General features: G+C 37.1%; 1 protein-coding gene across 1 annotated transcript in view; it reads left to right on the top strand.

Annotated features, from left to right (window-relative positions):
* Positions 1 to 21183, top strand: part of Tenm1 (teneurin transmembrane protein 1) — a 175006-nt gene that overhangs the window by 66729 nt on the left and 87094 nt on the right. Inside the window, 2 exon segments of the mRNA XM_032889476.1 lie at positions 778 to 798; positions 5870 to 6102. Of these exon segments, the coding sequence (XP_032745367.1) occupies positions 778 to 798; positions 5870 to 6102 (254 nt within the window).

The raw sequence follows: 21183 nt of genomic DNA, 5'->3' as shown, positions 1-21183 counted from the left end.
ATGAAAAGCTTTCGGTGGAACATGTCTCATAACCATAGGAAAGTGAGTGATTGGTTGCCTTCATAATTGTCATACCACTATGATAACAATTAGCATATCTTAACAGGCAAATTAATATTGCAGCATAAAGAGAAAACTCCCATACTTTTAAGAGACCTTTTTAAAATATTGTCACTGGTTGTACAAACAAATGTTTGCACCTTATCTCTGAGTGGAGGTTGGGATGCCTGTACAATAATTTATAGCAAGATCCAGTGGTTTTACATTTCCATTGAAGATTCAGGGCTATCAAACTAAAATGTTCTCTTACAGTGGCTACTTTTTAATGTCCAAACCCTGTGGTTCTTACATCTTAACTCTGCATCAAAATCACCAGCTGAATATTTTTAAAAAACACAATCACCAATCCCTCCTTCCATGTGTCAGGATTCTGGTTTAGCAGGACAAGAGAGAGATTCCAGATAATCTGTACGTGTGCTAGAATCCAGTGGTCCTGAGGCAGATGGCCAGAGAGAAGCTTTGTTTTAATTGCCTTAGAACTTTACCTACCCACCAAGCAAGACATGTAACTACCTTGACACCATCTTATACGGAGAAGCATGGAAGGAGTGAATCAACTGTAGCTTCACAATGACTAAATGACCCCAGCGGCCACTCTCTAATTGCCACAAGCTGAGACCAGAATTGATGTGTCTGCTGAGATTTCTCTTGTTGAATGATACTGATGACTCTCTATTTGTTTTTACTTGCTACTCATGGATACCCTGTGCACCCTAGAAACAGAGATACCAGACATAGGTAAGCAAATAACACAGGTACCTGCCTAATGACCCTCTTACCTAAGAAGCCATTCTCTAACCAAAAAAAAAAAATGTGCTAAAAGAAAATGTTTGCTTCTTAAATAAGGTTAAAGAAATGGTCGAAAGTGAATTTGGAAATTATATGCAGGTAAGTGTATTCCAGAAAAAGAAGGTTAGTATATACCGTAGGAATTTACTGAAGGAACAGAACACTCAGAAAAAAAGAGGAGATAAATGCGAGATGGCAGTTCAGTATGTTATGAGAAAGTAAGGCCAAAAGTCTCATCCTGTTCCCCTAAGGTAATATCACAAATGAGTGCATAAGTTCAAATCACTTTAATGTTTTAAATTTGCAGTGGTTTTTTTTTCTCCCAAGACTCAAAAATATAGTTGTCAATTACATGAAGACGCAGTGACCATGATGACCTTCCGTTTTTAAGCAAGAGTTGCTTTTTTACATTTGATAACTTTCTTTAATAACATCTTTTTCCTTTGAAGTAACTAAATGGGTTCTATTTTCTCTCACCAAAGGAAGTAATTGAAAAGCTCCAAACTGACCATTTACCAACAAGGCCACCTCGTTCTGAAATTAGTGATGAGCATTTCTGTTCCACTCATGTGTACAGTACATTTGTCACGACTGCTCAAAACTTCTCAACTTTCAAAGGACAAAATTGAATTTGTTCATTCCCAAGAGCCAGTTGTCATCAAAGTAGCACTAGTAGGGTTTTGAATATGAATCCGGTTAAGGGATTGCCACCTCCCAAAGGAACAAACAAAAACTTAGCTTCGTAGCTTTGGCATAGCTGGTTCTTTAACCAAATTCAGTTGGTTGCCAATTTGATGGCTAGTAAACTATTGGGTGTAGTTAATTAGAAGCATTAACTGGCCATTTAACTATCTATGTTAACTGTGCTAACTGGACGAACATGACTTAAGTATAAAATGAGTCAGAAGGTGAGAGCGGGAGTCTAACACCTAGATTACAAAAGAAATCCTCACGTCTGTCAAACTGCTATGCACTCAGTCATGAAGAAGTAAAGCAAATAGGGATGTAGTGCTGTGCATTCGCAAGTTTTCAGAAAGCACAAAGAAACCATTGTCAATGGAGCTGAAGTCTACTTGGGAAATGGCAGGAAATTGCATATCATACAGGGTGTATTCTTGTCAAGAAAATAACATTAATCAGATTTGATTTTGATATGTCAGGTTATTCCCTTTTCTAAAAACCAGAACATAAAATTGACAAACAGCCTTACGGAACAAAATCTGACAAGTTCCACAGTTAGGAAAAGATAGAGCACTGGTTGTCTTTTCCACCTTCCAATCAAGAGTATTCTGTTGGCATTTTGCACACGTATTCACATGAGATCTAATCTAATCTTAGTAACAACACAGAACTGTTAGTGACCCTGGGCAAGCCCCTTATGGTTCTGGGTTTCCCCAGCTGAAATTTGAGGTGAATACTAATTCTAACTTAGCTTACAGGCACATTGGAGATACTCAATAATGAATGTATGTAATGCATTCCAAAGTACTTTTGTGCGAATAACATTTCTCTTGGAAAAATAGCCCATGGACTCTACCTAAACAAAGCATGATTAATCTGGCTCATTTGAAATTCCGCAAATTGGCTACCCAAGTAGCAAAGATTATTTTCAGGAAAGGTTGTAACCCATCTTTCCAACTTTGGGAAAATCTAAGTATGCTGGAGAAATATTATTCTGAAGAGGAAAACTTGAACTAAATATATAAAAAGTTTTACTCAACCACCTATTTGAGTAGTCTTTGATACAGAGATGCTTTTCTGGTCAAGCTGACAAATCAATTTTGGAATCAGGTGGTGCCCTTTACAATTTATTTACAGCACCTGCCATGGTAGTTCCAGGGTTGAAGAAGTCCCTGGAATCTACTGTTATCTTACTCAAAGAAGGTAAGCAGAAAAAAATCAAATATTCCAATAGGATCTGTTTTTTTTTCCATTACAAAACTGTAAGTTGAGTTTTCAAAGCTACCATTTGCTAACTTTATAATTATTAACATAGATATATAAGCTTAGAGGGCAGTCACAATTAAGAGAATGCCAATCCTTAAAGGAGCGCTTTCTTCTGCTAGCACTCACCCCTCCACCTTCTTTGACTAAGTATCCAAAGCCTGAAGTCTCTCATGCTTTACTTTTATGTCATATTCCAGTTCTTCTTCAGCACTTACTGAATGAGCAATGACATTTCAGGCACAGTTTGACATCAAGGACAAAGAGATGGATATGGTATTTGACTGCAAACAAAGTTCACAGTGTATTTAGGAAGAGAGATACATGCAAAATCAGTGCTTAGAAGCAGCTATGAAGTCCTCCAGAAATGGCTGCCTCTAGTATCAGGGAATGGAGAAATAAAAAAGTATAGAACATCTTACAGTGATAGAAGTGATTAAGTCTTAATCATAATAATGGTGGTGGTGGTGGTGGTGATTGTGATGATGATGATGATAAACGTTTATGGAGGAAAAGGGGCATATAATCCAACAGAAGTTCTTATTGGTAGCAACTGGGACAAAAACTTACACAACATTAAATAGCCTCGGGTTTTGTTTGCTGCAGGCATAAAATAAAAGTCTACGAGCCCATAGTGATGTAAATTAGTCATTCCTTTCTTAAATAAATGAGAAAAATAAACCACCCATTCAAAATTATGATAATAATTTATGTGATGCTCTACTCACAAGATTTAGGATGTAATTCCTGATACCTTAAGTCCTGTCTGTGAATAATAACTTCCCTCCAGGAAGGATACTGTGAAGTGTCTTTTGTTTTAGTTTAGTTTAGTTGTTTTTGTTGTTGTTGTTTTATAGTCAGGGAAAATGGCTCTGCTAGAAGATCAAGGTCAAGCCTGACAGGGAGAACTTTTGCTGATTGTTTACAAGCTAGGTATAATTTGGTCAAAAAGACACTGTTCCATTGAAGTGCCACAATTCCAATCTGAGAAAAATATTGGGCAAATTTCAGTAACAGGAGTTTCCTATAGAACAACTGAGAAGCAGTCTGAAAACTATTATAGTCATTCAAAACAACAACAACAATAGCAACAAAAATCCAAGAAAATGCCACAGGCCAGAAAAGCCTTAAGAAGAGATATCGATACATAATTTGGTGACTTGGCATGGGAAAATGATCTTAGATTAATAATGATAAATGATAATAATAAATAACAACAAACTAATGGACTCTAAGTAAAACATAGAATTCAATCCATAATAATAATAAAAGAAAACACTAACCCAAATCCTACAACCCTTCTCTGATCATCCTCTCTTCTCACACTTTCTTCACTAATACTTGACTTATGAGAGTCATCATACCTTGCTTACTTATCAGTCGACCTGACTAACCTGTGAGTTTCATGAAGAAATGCTTATATCTTACACACAAGCTGGTGTTCATACCATAGCATAGTTCCTGAGCACATTTCAAGTCCTTAGAAAATGCCTTTTACAGAACTAGTAAGTAAGCACACAACACAGAAACGGCACCAACAAATGCTCCAGTAAGAGATGATGGGAATTTAGACTAATGACAGCAGAGGTAAAGGAAACATACCACAGAAGAAAGTAGTAGAAAGGGAAAACATGATGTCCCATACATGTGAGAAATGATAGAAAGGATTTGGAAAAGAATGCCATACGGCTTCTGGCATAAGACCAGTGGGTAGTAAGTAGACCTTTCAGCACTAAACACATTAGAAATAAATGGGAAATTGTGGTTCTCCTCCTAGCTCTCACAGTTTATTAGAGCAGGGAACACTGATACCTAAACGAGTCATTTAGTTTGTACGTTTCTCCCTAAGCTTCCTTATGAGCCTTCCATAAGGCTTATGGAAGGCTTCCTTCATGAGAAGTTGCCTGAGTAAAGGCACTGAGGCATGTGACAAAGAATGAAGTAAAAAGGATTAGTGTACTATATCCAAAACTTTTGGAACATCTCTATGGGAGCAAGAAATCAGAATAATTACGAAGACACTATGGAAAAAGTGGATACGACTTCAAAGACACCTTCCTATGTAACAGACAACAAAGATGAATCTATGTACACAAATGTGACTAAATGAACTGGGTAGTTTTTGCCATGATGACACAAACTAGAATCACTTGGGCAGAGGTAACCTCAACTAAAAAAGTGCCTCCACCAGATTGGCCTGTGAGTCTGTCTATTAGGGGCAGGCATTATTCTGAATGCTGACTGATGAGGGTGGGCCCAACCAAATGTAAGCAGTGTCAACCCCAAGGCAGGTCGTCGGGGATATATAAGAAAGCAGGCCGAGGAATACATGGAGAGCAAGCCAGTAAGCTGCACTCATCTATGAGTCTTTGATTGAGTTTCTGCCTCCAGCTTCCTCCCCTGAGTTTCTTCTGCCTGGGCTTCCCTAAATGATGGATTCTAACCTATAGGGTGTAATAAACCCATTCTTCCCCGAATGTGCTCTGCTCATGGTTTTTATTAAAGCAACGAAAAAGACGTGCTGGTTAGTTCAAAGGGAAGATTTGGAAGTTTGACATTATATCTCTTCAAGATCAACAGTCCTCTAGCTTGAAATGCTTTTTTAATTGACAACAGGCACATAGAGAGATGGCAGCATCCCTGAGGAAAGCTAAAAGTCTAAACAGGAGTAAGTGTATGAGGGATGGGGATGATGGAAGTGAAAAGGGAATATTGGTGTGGAATTCGGTGAGCTTGAGGTGACAGTGACACAGGCAATCGTCCAGCTGGTAAATGGATAACAGACTGAAAAGTATCTCCTGAGATATTTTTTCTCTTCTGTTTCCTTCTACTCTCAAAGCGACAGTGTTGAAATGCCAGCATCATTACAGGTTGGCAGGATGCATTGGATTCTCTCAGACCTGAACCCATTACTACAAAAACAAGCAAACGTGTGTCTAGACCTTTGGTACATCAGCAGGAAGATACATAAATTCTTTCCCCTTTTAAAATAGTTTTCCATTTGTGACAAAAGACAGACTGCTGGGGTCCACATTGAACAAATTGCTTTTACTAACTTCCGTTTCCTCTTCCGTAGCACAAGTCCTGCGCACAAGTACTATCTGGCTATGGACCCTATGTCTGAATCGCTCTACCTGTCAGACACCAATACTCGAAAAGTCTACAAACTGAAATCGCTCGTGGAAACAAAAGATCTCTCTAAGAATTTTGAAGTGGTAGCAGGAACAGGTGACCAGTGCCTTCCCTTTGACCAAAGTCACTGCGGAGACGGTGGCAAAGCCTCCGAAGCTTCACTGAACAGCCCTCGAGGTAAAAATAATAATAATAATTAAACAAAAAGCTAAGCCTTGATTGATGATAGATTTCATTCGACTTCGCTGAATTTTAAGGCCATTATCATGCTCTACTCTCTCTCAATCTTTTGCCTCTCATAGCTTTTTCAGAGTCTATCACAGAAGATAGGTACCTCAAAGCAAATTTTTACATGATGTGAATAGGGTCCATGTTTACATGATCGTAATTGTTAGGAAAGATTGCCAACGAATAACTATAGCTTGGGGGACATTGGAGTGCCTCCCAGGATCCCAACCTGTCCTGAGCACTCTTTTCAGAAGCTCCATACAGTCCAGCACTTAAAGAGTTAACTGGTCCCCAGCCTAGAGCTTCCAGTCCCCTCTTTGTTCTGTGGCTTACACTGGGTCTAATGAGGTCTGTCCCTACCTTTCTGTACCACTTTCAGAAGTTCTATCTCACCGTATCCCTATTTTTTAAAAATCAGAATGAACTTTTCTTTCTTTAAAATATCTAGATTATTTTTGAAGTGTTTTCTTTTTTTTTTTTAACTTACATCAACTCTAGGATAAAAGAGTTAGTGGGTTCTTAACCTTATTTTAAATCGCACTTCCTATCTTGTAGGACCAACCATTACTTCAAATGCCTGGAATTTGATGAACAAATCTATATCTCCCAATTAACTTCATAACTGTATAATATTCAATCATATGTCCAACTTAGATGATTAAATTTGTGAATGGCCCAGGTCTCAGTCTGTCATCACATATCATTTACCTCATCTGTTTAATTATTCAAACATTCTTCTTGCTTCCTTCACCTAGGTATTGATGCAGGCATGTGTGCATATTTATTTTAGTGAATTTTAAAAGTATTCATTTCCTGAGATTTCTTAAAGCTAGCAGTAAGTATTAAACATAATACACTCTTGTTGCAGAAAATACAAAAAGAAGAACAAAAATGTTTTTAATTAAAATCAGCACATACTTACAACATACAGAAAATCACCAGTAATATTCTAGTAATTTTTCCATGTATAGCGTATGTTTTAACTCTATACAAGTAAGTTCATAGTATATATCATTATTCTATAACCAGCCTTTCACATTTGATATATTATAAATATCTTTCCATGCCAATAAATATTGTGAGACCAATATATTTAATGTGTTAGAAAGCCACTTATTATTTCAAAAACTAAGAGGTTATTCTGTAGCCATTTGACATTTGCCATATTGGAATTAAATTCCAACTACTATGATAGTTCAACGTCTCCAGGTTCTTCAATTATAGTGTTTCTTATAAAGCCCTTCTGGCGAACCTCAGCCTATTAAATCTGAATTTCTTAAAAAGGATCTATACTATTTAATTAACAGTAGATTATATTCTTCCTTCTTTGGCTTCCCAGTTCCTTCATGGAAGGTTTTTTTTTTCCTGTAGAAGTTTGTGAAGTGAAACTACATCTAATATTTTATGACTTGATCCATCTCCCTACCATCTCTGAGCCTCATGTAGAATGCATCAAATGTATTTATTTTATAATTGATCAACTAAATAAATCATACTTACACAAGGTATCTCCTAAGGGAATGTAAAAATCTCCCAAGCACTATAGTAAAATCTCTCCTCTTCTCTGTGCCAACTTCTACTGCACACACATAGTGGGCCCACAATAAATATTCAAAGAGTAAATGAATAACTCAGGTGCAACACATAATCAGCTCATCTTTCAAGAAAATATATCAGGTTGGGTCTTACCTTTTATACAGATTTAAAACTCTTATGGGTATTATAAAGATTTCTGCATAAGTAATAAGGAAGAATCAGGCTTGTATTGTGCCTGAAATTGGCATCCACCTGAGTTGCTGCTAGTCTGAAAACCACTCATCTCCCCTACCACATTCAACCTGCCACATAGTGAATGACTATCTCAGCTCTTCCAAATAAAGCAAAGAATTGCTTCAGTATAGGTTTGGCTGCTTGGAAAGCAGCTTATGCCCTGATGAGCAGGATTTGCATGAACTCTTGAAGTGTCAGTAATTAGAGTGCCAAAATTTATACATCCATTAAAGCTAATATCAAACCCAGTCTTTCTTTTTGACAAATCTAGAAGTGTGCTTTCTTTCATCTTGATTTACTTGTCATGCTTTACAAAAGTGCCCCTTACCATAATCTGATACACTTCCAAAGCAGCCCCGAGAGCATGAGGCTCAGACAGACAGTTGATGATCTGAACTCAACTGAACAACTTTTACATAATGTTCCTGAAGCTTAGGTTTCAACATTTGTCCGGATACAGTTGGTAAATTTGATTGCTTAAAGAAGTGGAAGTTATAATTTATACTAGGTAGGTATGTACTATAGCCCCTTCAACCGCGGAAATGATATTTGATACCCTGATATTGATTTTCAAACTCATAGACTGTAGAACCTCTGTACACACAACAGCCACCTTTAACAGAACATTCAAGTGCCTGACCATATCTCCTATCTCCATGCTAAACCTAGGCAGCATTTACCTTTGTCAGGAAATCAGATGTGAGAATCTTATTATGTGAAGTGCTACAGGGCAATTTCATAGACTTCCGTAGGAGGAACAGTCAGGCAAGAAGTTATTAAATTACAGTGTGCAAATTAAGAAAGAGGGTAGGACTAATTGGTAATTTCATCTTTGAAGTTTTCCTGCAGATTCTATATCTCTCAAGAAAGTGCAATGTGTTTGTAGTTCTGCTTTACACGGCTCCTTCGTCCCAGTTCTTTGGAAGACGGCAACTGTTTAATGGATTACTTTAAGTGGATGTTTGATTTTTTTCCCCTCACATAGAAGGAAGGGCATAAAGAAAATGGAAATGAGCATCTGAAGAGTAGCAGTATTAGGTTAGGAAAGAACACTTGCTCTAAGACACAAGTTCCCAACCTGTGGGTTTGTGGGTAACCCCTTTGGGAGTCATATATAAGATGTTTTACATATTCAGATATTTACATTGCTATCCATAACAGTAGCAAAATTACAATTATAAAGTAGCTACAAACATAACTTTATGGTTGGGGAGTCACCACAACATGGGGAGCTGTAGTAAAGGGTTACAGCGTTAGGAAGACTAACAACTGTTGCTCTAAGACTTGACCAAGCAACATATTACAGTTTTAGGCAGACCTGCCAACCTGTCCTTAACTACTGACTCAAGGTGAGGTAGGTAAATATTGCTTGGCAAGGCAGTTCATTGACTTTCCGAACCTATTCTAAAACTAAGCTGAAATATAACATGTTTTGAGATTCTTCATCCTAAATTTGGAGTACATTGTCGAATCCAAGCAAAAGCCAGTCAGCAAAAGGTCAGTGGTCAGAAGCTGTGCTGTGTTTCACTTCTGTTAGCTCTGTTTGTTTGTATGTTTGTGAGAAATTGCAGGTAGTTGAGAATTGCAGGTCAGAGAGCCTGGATTTTTGTAAACTATCTAAGTGAATGTCCATGTTTTCTTTGAACGGCTATACAAGTCACTATTCCCTTACCATGGTTCCCTTTTCCTCAACACTAAAATAGACTTAATAATGCCATAAGCTATTTTGGAGCTGGCATGGAACTTAACACGTGGTCCTGAAATTTCTCAAATGTAAGTTGAAGTGCTCAGGATGGTCTTCTTTCAGATTCTAAAGGATTACAATAGATAGAGCTAAAGCATGCTGAGTGCCTACTGTGTGCTATTCAGTCTAATAGATATTTTCCACACACTATCTCTCATCTTCACAGCAATTCACTTGTTTGTATGGTTCCCATTATATGAGTCCCATTGTACAAAAGGAAGCAGAAACTCAAGTAGGATAAGAGATTTATTCAGGATCACAGGGTATATGGGTGACAATACCAGAACTCAAACTAAGTTAGCTCATTCCAAAACATCTACTATGAAAAGGACAAAAACCCGGACTAGTGCTATCCCACACTCCACAGCTGTCTACTAACATTCAGGATATCTGGGGAGAATAAAAATTTTCGAAACTACTTTGAAATCTAATGACAGGTATTCACAGGAAAATAACTTTATTTAAAACAAAGAGCTTCCAATCAGATTTCCTTGTCCTATTTTATTTTCTCTAAACGTGTACTAATGATGTACCATATAGCATTTACAAAGTCTGTAAATGTAATTATTTAAATGAGTCTCCAGGAATCCTTGTCACTTCTCTGCAACTAGGAACTTCACCAAATTTTCCTTAAGGAGCCAAGGCAGGAAACCTTCATTTTATTAAATGTCCTGACTACATAGTAACTACAGATTTTGTATGAGGGAAAAATGGAAGCATCTGCAAATAGAATTTCATATGATAGTCGTTGGGTTCTTCTCCTGGGAAGAAGCCTTTATCTCTTTCAATGTGATATACTTTGATTTGAATCCCAATAAAAAGAAACATTTGCCATTTTACTCATCAATACTTCAATGTAATAGGGCAAAGGAAAGGATTTGGCAAGGAGGTTGAGGGAGTAGTATTCCCTAGCATTGTATATGAATTTGAATTGACTTTAAAGGATGCTTTTAAAACATGCATGGATGATGTCGTTGAAACTTAGGTTCCATTTATTACTTTTACTGCAACTTTCTTTAATTCTACAGAGAACTCAAAGTAATGAGTCATGTAATAGATGACCAAGTACTTAAGCAGAATGTGAAATGGTACTAGGTGGCGTTATAAAATAAAATGTGTGACAAGCTGAATGCGCTTATGTTTTTCTAAGTAGATACAAAGGGTGAAGGATTGACAGGGTGGGTTAAAATTAATCAATGACTTAATATGGTTTTCTTAGATCTCCCCACAGATTATAATATCTCTATTTTCAAGTGTGTCTTTAAATAAATTGACCTCAGAAGCCAGCAGGGCTTAGGCAATATTCAGTTGAGTGCAGTTTTCCTGTGGAAGAGAAATAATTCTTAAGTCCTTACATTTAAAAGGTGACTTTAGGATATTCATGACATTATATATGATTCATTTTAACTTTGTAGGAAATTGTGGAATCTGAATAATATAAAATCTAGAGACAAACAGTTGTTCTCATCCCTGTGGCTCAGGTATATTCCAAAACTCTAACTTTTTCAAGCACCTGCATACTATTCCCAAAAGCTGACTAATGAAAAGATGGTAAGACAATTGGTGACATCTGATTGACACCAGTGGTGTCTATAAGGAAGGGAGCATAGTAGAGAAATGGGAAATCCTTTTGGTTCTCCAGTGCAGTGGGGCAGTAATGGCTTTCCTAAATTCATTTAGTATCATATATGACTTCTTGGTGACAATCATTTGGAAATATAAGAGGGATGTTCCTGAATAAAATTAAAGACAAGACAAGCATTAATAAAGCAAATGCTATATTTAAGATACCATGAGATAATCAATGTTTTATAGTAAAAAAAAAATACATCAGGGTAATAGCAGAAACAAAGGAGGGAGTAATAATTTATGGTTTTATCCTATAGTCAAAAGGATACATGACAGTGACATGATCATCTGCTCTACACATTTTGGATAATTTGGATTATAGACAAATTAAGTGCACAGGAACAATACTGGAGCAGCAAATCCAGTATGGGTGCTAATAATAAGATATAAGCATCCAATCAGGAAGGCAGAGAAAGAGCCTTGAAAGCAATTAAAAATGAACCAAGGAAAAATGCATCCAGGAAGCCATGGACATTTTAAAACAAGATGTAGAAACCAGTATCAACTGTTAATAGCCCATGAATAGTCACTGAATGAAGCAGTTGTAAGAGATCATCTGTGACATGTGGAAAAATACAAAATACAGGAAATTAATGATGACCCAAGGACTTGAGAAAATGGGACCAGCATAGGACCATGTAGGTTTAAAGCAGACAAAATCTCAGTGCTGAGAAGGGAAAGTAGATACAAAATATCACCCTTAACCAAGATGCTATTTGTAACTAATACCTGCTGGGAGAGGGGAAATCCGTTTCTCTAATGGTGTGTCAACTGCAATCCAGGGCAACCCCCATGCCTGGGAGTAATTAACAACACAAAGGGGACTCCACGTGGTGGGTGGGGGATGTCTGTGAGCTTTTTGTTTCCTTTTGTTAGGATAGTTTTTGTCATGCTGGGTTTTTTATTTGATTTTGTGTGGTGTTTTGAGAGAGGGGGGGGACATAAAGTTGGACGAGTGAGGAAGATCTGGGAGGAGTTAAGGAAGGGGAAAGAAAATGATCAAAATATATCGTATAAAAATATTCTTTAAAAAGGTGGGAAATGGAGAGAGAATAAAGACCTAGTCCTAAGATAAGGATGAGGATAAGGGATGTAAGAGTCATGGACCCCAGGGTTTTCAAAGAAATAGATCTTTCCTGCTGAAAATAAGGGAATTAAGATCACACATTGGGGTAAGTAGGAAAGATTTGAGAGAATCCTGTAAATCAAATCTATTTTCAGAGTAATATCAATAGTCATCACTGTGGCCACATTCTCAATTTTCTAGTTCAACATCCTTGGGTTAGGATTAGAAGCAGCTTATGAAAAATATGTTTGATACTCTTAAACTTTACCCCTTTGTAATACTTTTAGCAGCATTTTTTTTTTTTGGTTCTTTTTTTCGGAGCTGGGGACCGAACCCAGGGCCTTGCGCTTCCTAGGCAAGCACTCTACCACTGAGCTAAATCCCCAACCCCCGATTAGCAGCATTTTTTAAAGTAATTTTTTCAATGTAATTTATTAGTAAAAACTAGAAGCTTAATAATCCAATTATAATTTGACAGCATATGGTACATATAAAGAAATATCATACAGCCATTCAAAAAGTATAGAAATACATTGTATTCATGGAGATTTCTGTCATAAACTAAGTTCTTATCCAACCAGAATGAGAGTATAACTGGTTTCTGAATTCAATTGCTCTCATGTATCTAATGTATGATCATCAAAAGGGTAGAACCTTGTCTTGTGCAAGCAGCTGTGATGTTAGGACTTTCCTAACTTTTGACATTTTTGTACCAATTTAAAAAGCATAAGCTATTGCTCAGGGAAGAAGCAGACAACAAGGATAGATAGGACTAATTGCCTTTCTCCTGCCATTTGTGCTCTTTTAGGTGTGTTCATGTTTTATAAGCCATGGAAGCAGTTATTTTAACTACCACATACTTATCCGATTCAGTAAAACATTGTAATATTAAATGGTGATGACCGCCTAGGTTCTCAAATAAAACAAATCTAGATACAAACCCCAGATCCTTCACTCTTAGGAAAGTTGTCTCATTTTTCTGAGTTACAGATTCTTCATCCTTTAAGTAAGAGCATGAATAGTGCCTACTCGGTTGATTGGTTCAATAAATTACATAAGCTGCCTAATATTTAGAATGGAGTGTGTACACAGTAAATATTACCTATGGTTCTGATCAGTGTCGTTTGGTTACTAATAATGATGGCAATAGTTGACAGCACACTGGATAAGTGACTGGAAAGAAGGATGCTCTCTTTCCTAGGAAGGGATGGTGCCACAAGAGAATCTAGAGTCGAGACAGTTTAGGACACAGCTATTGTGTGTGATTTAAATAAGTTCTGGTTCTGCTTTGTGTTAGTTAATGCTCCACAAGTCCACGTGTGACCAAAATAATTCCCATTTTATTTGCCATAAAATTCATTCTGGATGAATTCTGTTCAGAGGTGAAATAAGTGTTCAGAGAAGAAAACTGTCTGGGGCAGTGGCTCATTGATTCAACACTAATTTACTTTATGGGAACTTTGGAGAGACAAGCTCACCTGAAGACAGCAGATAGGATCTACTCAAAGCAGCATGGTAAAATGTGTTGCTAAATGTGTGCTAGAATAGCAGCAAAGATGAGAAAGGTATGGGAATAAGAATTAATCCAAGGAAGATGTTCAAGTCTTTTATATAAAATGCATAATATTTGTGTGTAATCTATGCAATTCTCTCATATATTTTAAATCATCTCGAGATTACTTATAATATCTAATACTATGCAGATGCTATGTAAATGGTTGGATTGTATTGTTTAGGAAATGATAACAAGAAAAAAACTCTATGCACATTCAGTACAGAGGCAATTTCATTTTAATATTTTCAATCTATGGTTGCTTGCAACCAAGGGTGTAGAATCTGCCTATAAAGAGGGCTGGCTGTACTTCATCTACACAGCATTGTCAAGAATGTAACTTATATCCCACTCCACTTAAAGATGGGAAGCACAGAACTATAATGTTTCTTATTTAAGACCACTTACCCAAACTAATTTTACTTCTTTATCACAGCCCCTCAGTGTCATCCATTTCCTGTCTGTCCACTTAAGAATCACCTCGACTGATCCAAAGAAAACTCTCTAGCCAAAAAATAAAATAATGACAAAGATCATACCCTAACAGGCTGCAAATCATTTAAATCATATTTTGAGTGGTGTATTATGGTAACCTATAAATAACTAATTGCGTAAAATTGCTTTAGTAGTTTCTAGATGGCAGCTTTAATTAAAAGCACCAGAGACATTTAGAAGTTTAGAAATGGATGGCATGTAATTTGCCCTTTTACCAACCATAAAATGGTAATTAAGGAATTTGATTCACTTCTTCCTATTAAAAGTTTTATGAGAATAGCAAGTTCCTTCTAAATACAGTTTCTCTTCAGCAGAAGGTAGTAAGTTTGCTTTATCAGTCTTCTCCAGCAGGGTAAGATATTTTAATATACAAATTCTTCAGAAGTTAATTAGGACATTTCCTTCCATGTTAAATGTTTGTTTTTAAGGCTTCAAAACATAAAAGAGTATTAGAGTTAGAATTTGATCAGAGTCCCCATACTCTTCCAAGATCAGTACAAGATGACCTAGTAATTCCACATTTGCCAAATATATGGGGTGAGGCAGGAAATTTCTTACATTTCTTGTCATTTTCTTACGAGTCTAATAAGGCTTGGGGATTTCTGGAGAAATCTTCCATCTACAGCACATTGACATTTCAGGGAATCCTAAATATTAACTCAACAGCAAAGTATGTTTTTAGCTTTAGTAATGCTCTAGAAATACTAAATAAACCATCAAGTATACACAGTAAAACTTCAACAACATAAAGTAAACCAAGATATCTTTCAGAATCTGTAACTTCGACATCACCGTGCGCTAAATCACATCTGAGTGTGGAGTCATTGTGTTTATTTTTATCTTTTTAATTGAACAATGGATTGCAAATTTTTTTTTTGGTCACTTCACTCAAGGATTACAGATGGCACATCCAAGAAACGCAGCTGCCGTTTGGGTTTTAAGTCAAGGAAAAGCAGGTTTTTGCAAGTTATCTGTGCTGAAATGCAAGCCACAAACTGGTAAAGTAGGGGATGTTTTAAATGTCTCTATTTTTCTCTCACTGCCTCCCTGCAGCCCTCAGCTTGTCTGCCCTGGATATAAATCTAACTTTTCCTCTTCCTTTACCCCAATCAGGATCAGATCAGAATACAGTAGTATACTAAAGAAGGATGGCACCAGAAGTGGAGATTTTTCTTGCAATTTCTAGCAAATAGTGATAGAAAAAAAACCAGACCCACTACTTATACTATTTGTCATTTGAAATGTTTCTACAGAAAGTGAATGTCCCCTTACTGTATGCATCCAAAGAATGATTATTCCCTCACCTCTCCCATGCCTTACTCACATCTGAGGCATAATGAAATAGAAACTTATGTCCAGTGAGAAGTTGAAAACACAAAGCAGCATGCGGCGGATGCTACTAAATCTATAAAGGTGCAGATGGCAGTGCACACATCATGTGGCGGGAAAAGTTTCAAAGGAAGCATGTCTACATATCTATGATCATTGCTCTACAAGGAACTGTAATTCATTTTGATTTGAGTCTCTTTGAGTTTCTGAGTAGGGAAGGAGACATAGCACATTTTCCTTGTGTGTGCAGACCTACAGGGTCGAGCTACTGCACCACAAAATGATGAATTTTTCTAATTTTTATATGTCAACAAAACACAAAATATTATATTTTAATTGATTAAGTGCTTAGTTATGAAGTGAAATGAAGCTGCTGAATGTTCACATATATACATACGTACAGTATTTTAATGCATAAATACACACACACACACACACACACACACACATACACACAGTATGCTGTCCTATGGCCTGATCTCTGGGGACACAGGTTTTTGTTTTCATGGAAAACAGCTCTTCAAGGAGGAATATCACATTATAAAAAGTTGACAATGTGTGATTCTCATCTGAGCATTTGAAAAGACACCTGAAGAAGATGTTGTATCACTAAGTCAAGGAAGAAATGTAAATAAAAGGCAGTTCAGTCCTCAAGGCTAATAGTAAAACTATTTTCATTACCTATATTTTAGAGTATTATAAAAAAATTAAGTAACCCATAATTTCATCACCCATCTAGCTAAGCCTAATGGGCTTAAAAAATATTAATGTAATAATCTCTGCTGGTTGAAAATTGGGACTATAGGGAAAGATATGAGTGGAAATGTTCAGGCTTCATTCCCATAAAAATAGCCCTCTAATGGCAAACCCTTTTAGCAATGTTTTGAGTCCATCCATATCTATACCATTTTTCCTTTCACAAAAGAATTATTATTCCTTATGTAATGTATGTAATTGTGGTATAAAACAAATATTTACCACTTTAACTCTTTTACATGTACACTTGTCAAGCAGTAAGTATAGTCACATTTGTGTGCAACTGGCCCATATGCATTTTATATGTATATTTTGTAGTGTCACATATCAAAACGATGGTCTCAGACATGCCAAACAGAAACCTGCTATGGAGTCCAATGACATAAAAATTCTTTTCATTGTATGAGGATTTCACACATGCATGTAAAGCATTGTGATCAAATTGGTTCCCCTATTCCTCCTCCACCTACATAAATTGTGAATGCACGAAACTAATACTAGGTGTCATTCGGACATGTATGGACATACAACAATGTATTTAACATGTGTAAGAGTAATAAACACTAACTGCAGTAGAGAGGAACCTGTAAGGAAGTAAGGAAAGAGTGGAAGACAGAAGCAGTGGTGGTTTGACTATATCCATGACATTTTCTGCTTTGAATTGCAGGAACAATTTCTCTGTTGTGTGTTTATGTGCTATATATTTATGTGTTACTATATTACGTGTGAAGTTTTAAAGCCAGTAGCACTGTGCTCTGAGTTGTCAACCATTTAAAATGTTGTGTAGTTTTGAAACCTTCAGAATCAGAAAGGGGCTTAGGAAACAACTTGAAAATGTACACCTAACAATTCCATTTCAAAAAATAATTCAGTGTGTTTTATTTTAAACAAAGCTTTCTCTCAAAATAATTTCACAACATATGAGGTACAGGTAACAATAGATGAGAACACATACGAGTTTCGGCGTGAAAACAGGGTCTTCGGAGCACTATCTGGTCCTAGTATTCATCCGTTTCATGAAGTAATGGATTTAAGCCTCTCCTCTTAGTGTCGGGCTTACCAGCACTTTTAGTACATGCCCATACTCAGAGTTCCCTAAATGGCTGACTGTGAGCTTCCTGAAAAAGGCATCAATGTAATGAGTCAACTTTATCATTACCCAAAGTCACTGTTTCCTTGGGAGTGAGTTCTGGCCCATTTAAAGTTTCTCCCTGAGGAATCACAGGATTAACCACTCAAATGGGAGGTTATCTTCAAGCCTCAAATATCAAAGCCTAGCAAGGAAGCCCCAGTGTTATTTGCTCTATTTTTCTTCCAGTTTCACTTACTAGCTATTCCATTTGGTTTTGCAAAATCTTGTTAAAGTGTGTAATGGATTTGGGGGGAAGGAAGGTAGGTAGGTGGCCCAATTTTACCAGTATTTACTCAGGAAAAGAAGCTGATTATAACAGTCATTTCCCTGAGTGGCCAGGAACCAATTCTCATTTCGGAAGGCATCTCTAACCCAAGAAAATTAAAGCCATACTAACAGATTGACAAGTCCCTCCCCAAGCCAAAATCTATCAGAATGGATTTTGCCAACACTTTTACCACTGCGTTCTATAGTCCTTTCTCTATTTTCTTGAACAAAGGAAACTCATAACTGCCCTATCCCTACCTTAGGACTTGGTCTTACAAAGTGCCTTCTCACCTTCCCCACAGTAGTAAAATGGGGGTAGGAAGCATGTCTAGAGAGAATGAACTGATCAGGGGCTATGTTAGATGCTATAAAAGCTAAAAGTCATAAAGCAAGAAATATTTGTAAAGCCACAGGTTAACATGTAAAACCCTCTGTTTTACTTTTAATGCTGGAGATTATGGCTGGTCCAGTTTTGACATTAAGACTTTATTCAAAGAATCGGTTTAAATATTCACAGGATACTATTCAGATATCACAGATGGCCCAAACTATGAGCTTGTGAGCTGACACTACATAATCTGACCTTCTCTTGTTCCTAAAAAAGTTAGAGATGTTTGGACAAATGAATTATGGAACCACTGCAGCCTCAAAATATCAAATCTGACAGTATTTCATAATGCTTATGCTTGCTTTAGCTATTTATAAGGCTTGGACTTACTATTTTCTCATTGCTTATAGTGTTCTATTTCTAATAAAGACCAGAGTCATTTATTCAATATACATATAAAGCCCTCCTTTATGCAGGAACTATGCTAATGCCAGTTACACAAAAGCTTCCTGGTTATCACACAGATATCCAGAGATGCCATCATCTTAATTAATATTTTTGATATATTTAACTGATGTCAATGAGACATTGGTGCCGGTAGCTCCGCATTGCAATTCATAAGGTTCCCACTGATTTTAGCTACTTTGCCAAATCTACATCATCATCCCTGTATATCTTACAAGGAAAAGAATATTACCTGAGTTCCACTATTTTGTTAAGCTTTGCAAACAACACATTCAAAACTCATCTAGACAGGAAAAAAATATGGCCTTGCCCTTAAGTAGACTATAATGTGTTTGGGAAGACAAGAGATGACTCACTAGGTTATATGATATCAACATTAAACATCTCAAGGGTTTAAGGAATAATTATCATCTTGGGGTTGACAGAAAGGCATTAGGAAAACTCAGCAGAGGGGGGAAAGGCAAGTAATGTAAAAAGGGAGATAGACACAAGGATAAAATAAAACTGAGGACTAGATTCTAGCCTTTACCCATAATAGGTTAAGCCTACTCTAAAAGGCAAAGGAATTCAAAGAGTGATGAAAAGGTCTGTGGTAAGTAAATGATGAATTAAGATGAGAAATGAGACTCGGATTGCTTAGTTCTTGTTATAAGGAGATGAATTCTTCCTAATAACTAAACATGTAAAATGTATTGCTTCTTTGTTTATTTGAACTGGAGTTTGGGGCAACCTAGGCTAGCCTTGATTCTGCTATGTAAGTGATGCTGGCCTTGTACACTTGATCCCCTTTCCTCTACATCCAAATGCTAGGAATTACAGGCATATGCTACCGGGCTCAGTGTTAAATATATTCTTGGATCCAGCCAGACACCTACCATACTCTTAGGAAGAATGTAGGCTTTAGATTAGCGAGTTCACGGCGTGCTATACCTCACCCTTCCCCACTTGGAATTGCATTCCATACCTCTTTGAAAATGGTACAGACAAAATGATGGGGATTGAAAAGTGATGTAATCTGTGTAGCACACAGACTGCCTTGACTAGGAAAAAAAATACAGGATGCTATCCAGACTGATCATCACTGTCAGCATGGAGCAGATGCTGACAGAATTACACATGAGGCGTCTGCCATCTAAGTAAGTCAAGCTATGTTGAAGTAGGTAATCATGTACTAGACAAACCACAGCATGATGCCAGAAAACTAACTGTTAATCAAAACGATAAATAAGTATTAACATCATCCGTGTTCACCTTTTGGAAACATTTTGCAGACAGGACAGCTGTTATTTCATTTGGCCTTTATAGTAATCTGCTGACATGGGCAGCTCAGCTATTATTCCCACCGTTAGACGAAGATGAAAGGCTGAGCACTGAGTTTAAGTACACAGGTTCAAGCTACAGTCTCCCGGGCTGAATTCCCTCCCCCCTCATATCACTCACATATCTGTGTAGCTCAGTTCAGAGAATGAAAGATATAGAAGTGGTATGGGGGTGCCTGACCAAGATGAGTCATGGGAAATGACAAGCATCTAGATTTTTTAAATACCTTTCTGCATAACCTTCTCATGCCCACAGATTAGCAGACTTCTAGATCAACTTGCCAAGGGGGCAGGGAGAGTTGTTGCTCCATGAAACTGACTGAATATTCTGAATATCTTTAATTTGGCTGTCATAGTTTTGTTTGTTTAAATTCAGTGTGTGTGTGTGTGTGTGTGTGTGTGTGTGTGTGTGTGTGTGTGTTTGCATACAAATATGCCACAGAACCTGATTTCAGAGAACACAGCAACTTATGGGAGCTCAGATTTCTTCCCACCATGGTTCCAGGTCAGGTTATCATAGCTGGTATCAAGTATCTTAAGCAAAGGAGCCATTTTGATGGCCCTCAGCTATCGTGTGTGTGTGTGTGTGTGTGTGTGTGTGTGTGTGTGTGTGTGTGTGTGTGTGTGTGTGAGAGAGAGAGAGAGAGAGAGAGAGAGAGCTATCATGTATGTGTTTTTGTTGTAGTTGCACATTATTGATTGAGCCCAAACTGATCTTCCTTAATGACTCCTGAACTTCATTTAAAGGGCTGAGAAGTTGTATGCACAGGATACTCGTTATTTTATCTTACCATTTACAAATGTCCTGACATAGGAAACTCCTCTTCTGGCATCAGCTCCATTTGTCAAGATGAATGGAGGGTGAAGAAATCTTAAATGGGCTTTCTGTGTTGTTTTTGAATGAGCACTAACACGCAAATAACTATCTTTAAAAAAACTTCATTCTTTGTTAGCCTAGTTTTCTTAGTAGTAAGCACTGTCAGCTTACTGCTTCATATCCTGCTTTTACTGATCATTTAGGCCAAGGTATTCTACTTGGTTTGCTTTTTTATTAGAACATCTTGGTCATTCACATACCTTGAGACTCATTTTCCCTAGAGTAAAACAATTGCAATTAGCTTTTTGCTGGTCCATTGGCAATAAATGAACTTTCCTTCCTAACGCTAATTGTTCATATA

This window comes from Rattus rattus, chromosome X (genome assembly GCF_011064425.1).
Source record: "Rattus rattus isolate New Zealand chromosome X, Rrattus_CSIRO_v1, whole genome shotgun sequence".
Lineage (NCBI taxonomy): Eukaryota > Metazoa > Chordata > Mammalia > Rodentia > Muridae > Rattus > Rattus rattus.
This window is presented reverse-complemented; position numbering and strand designations above follow the sequence as displayed.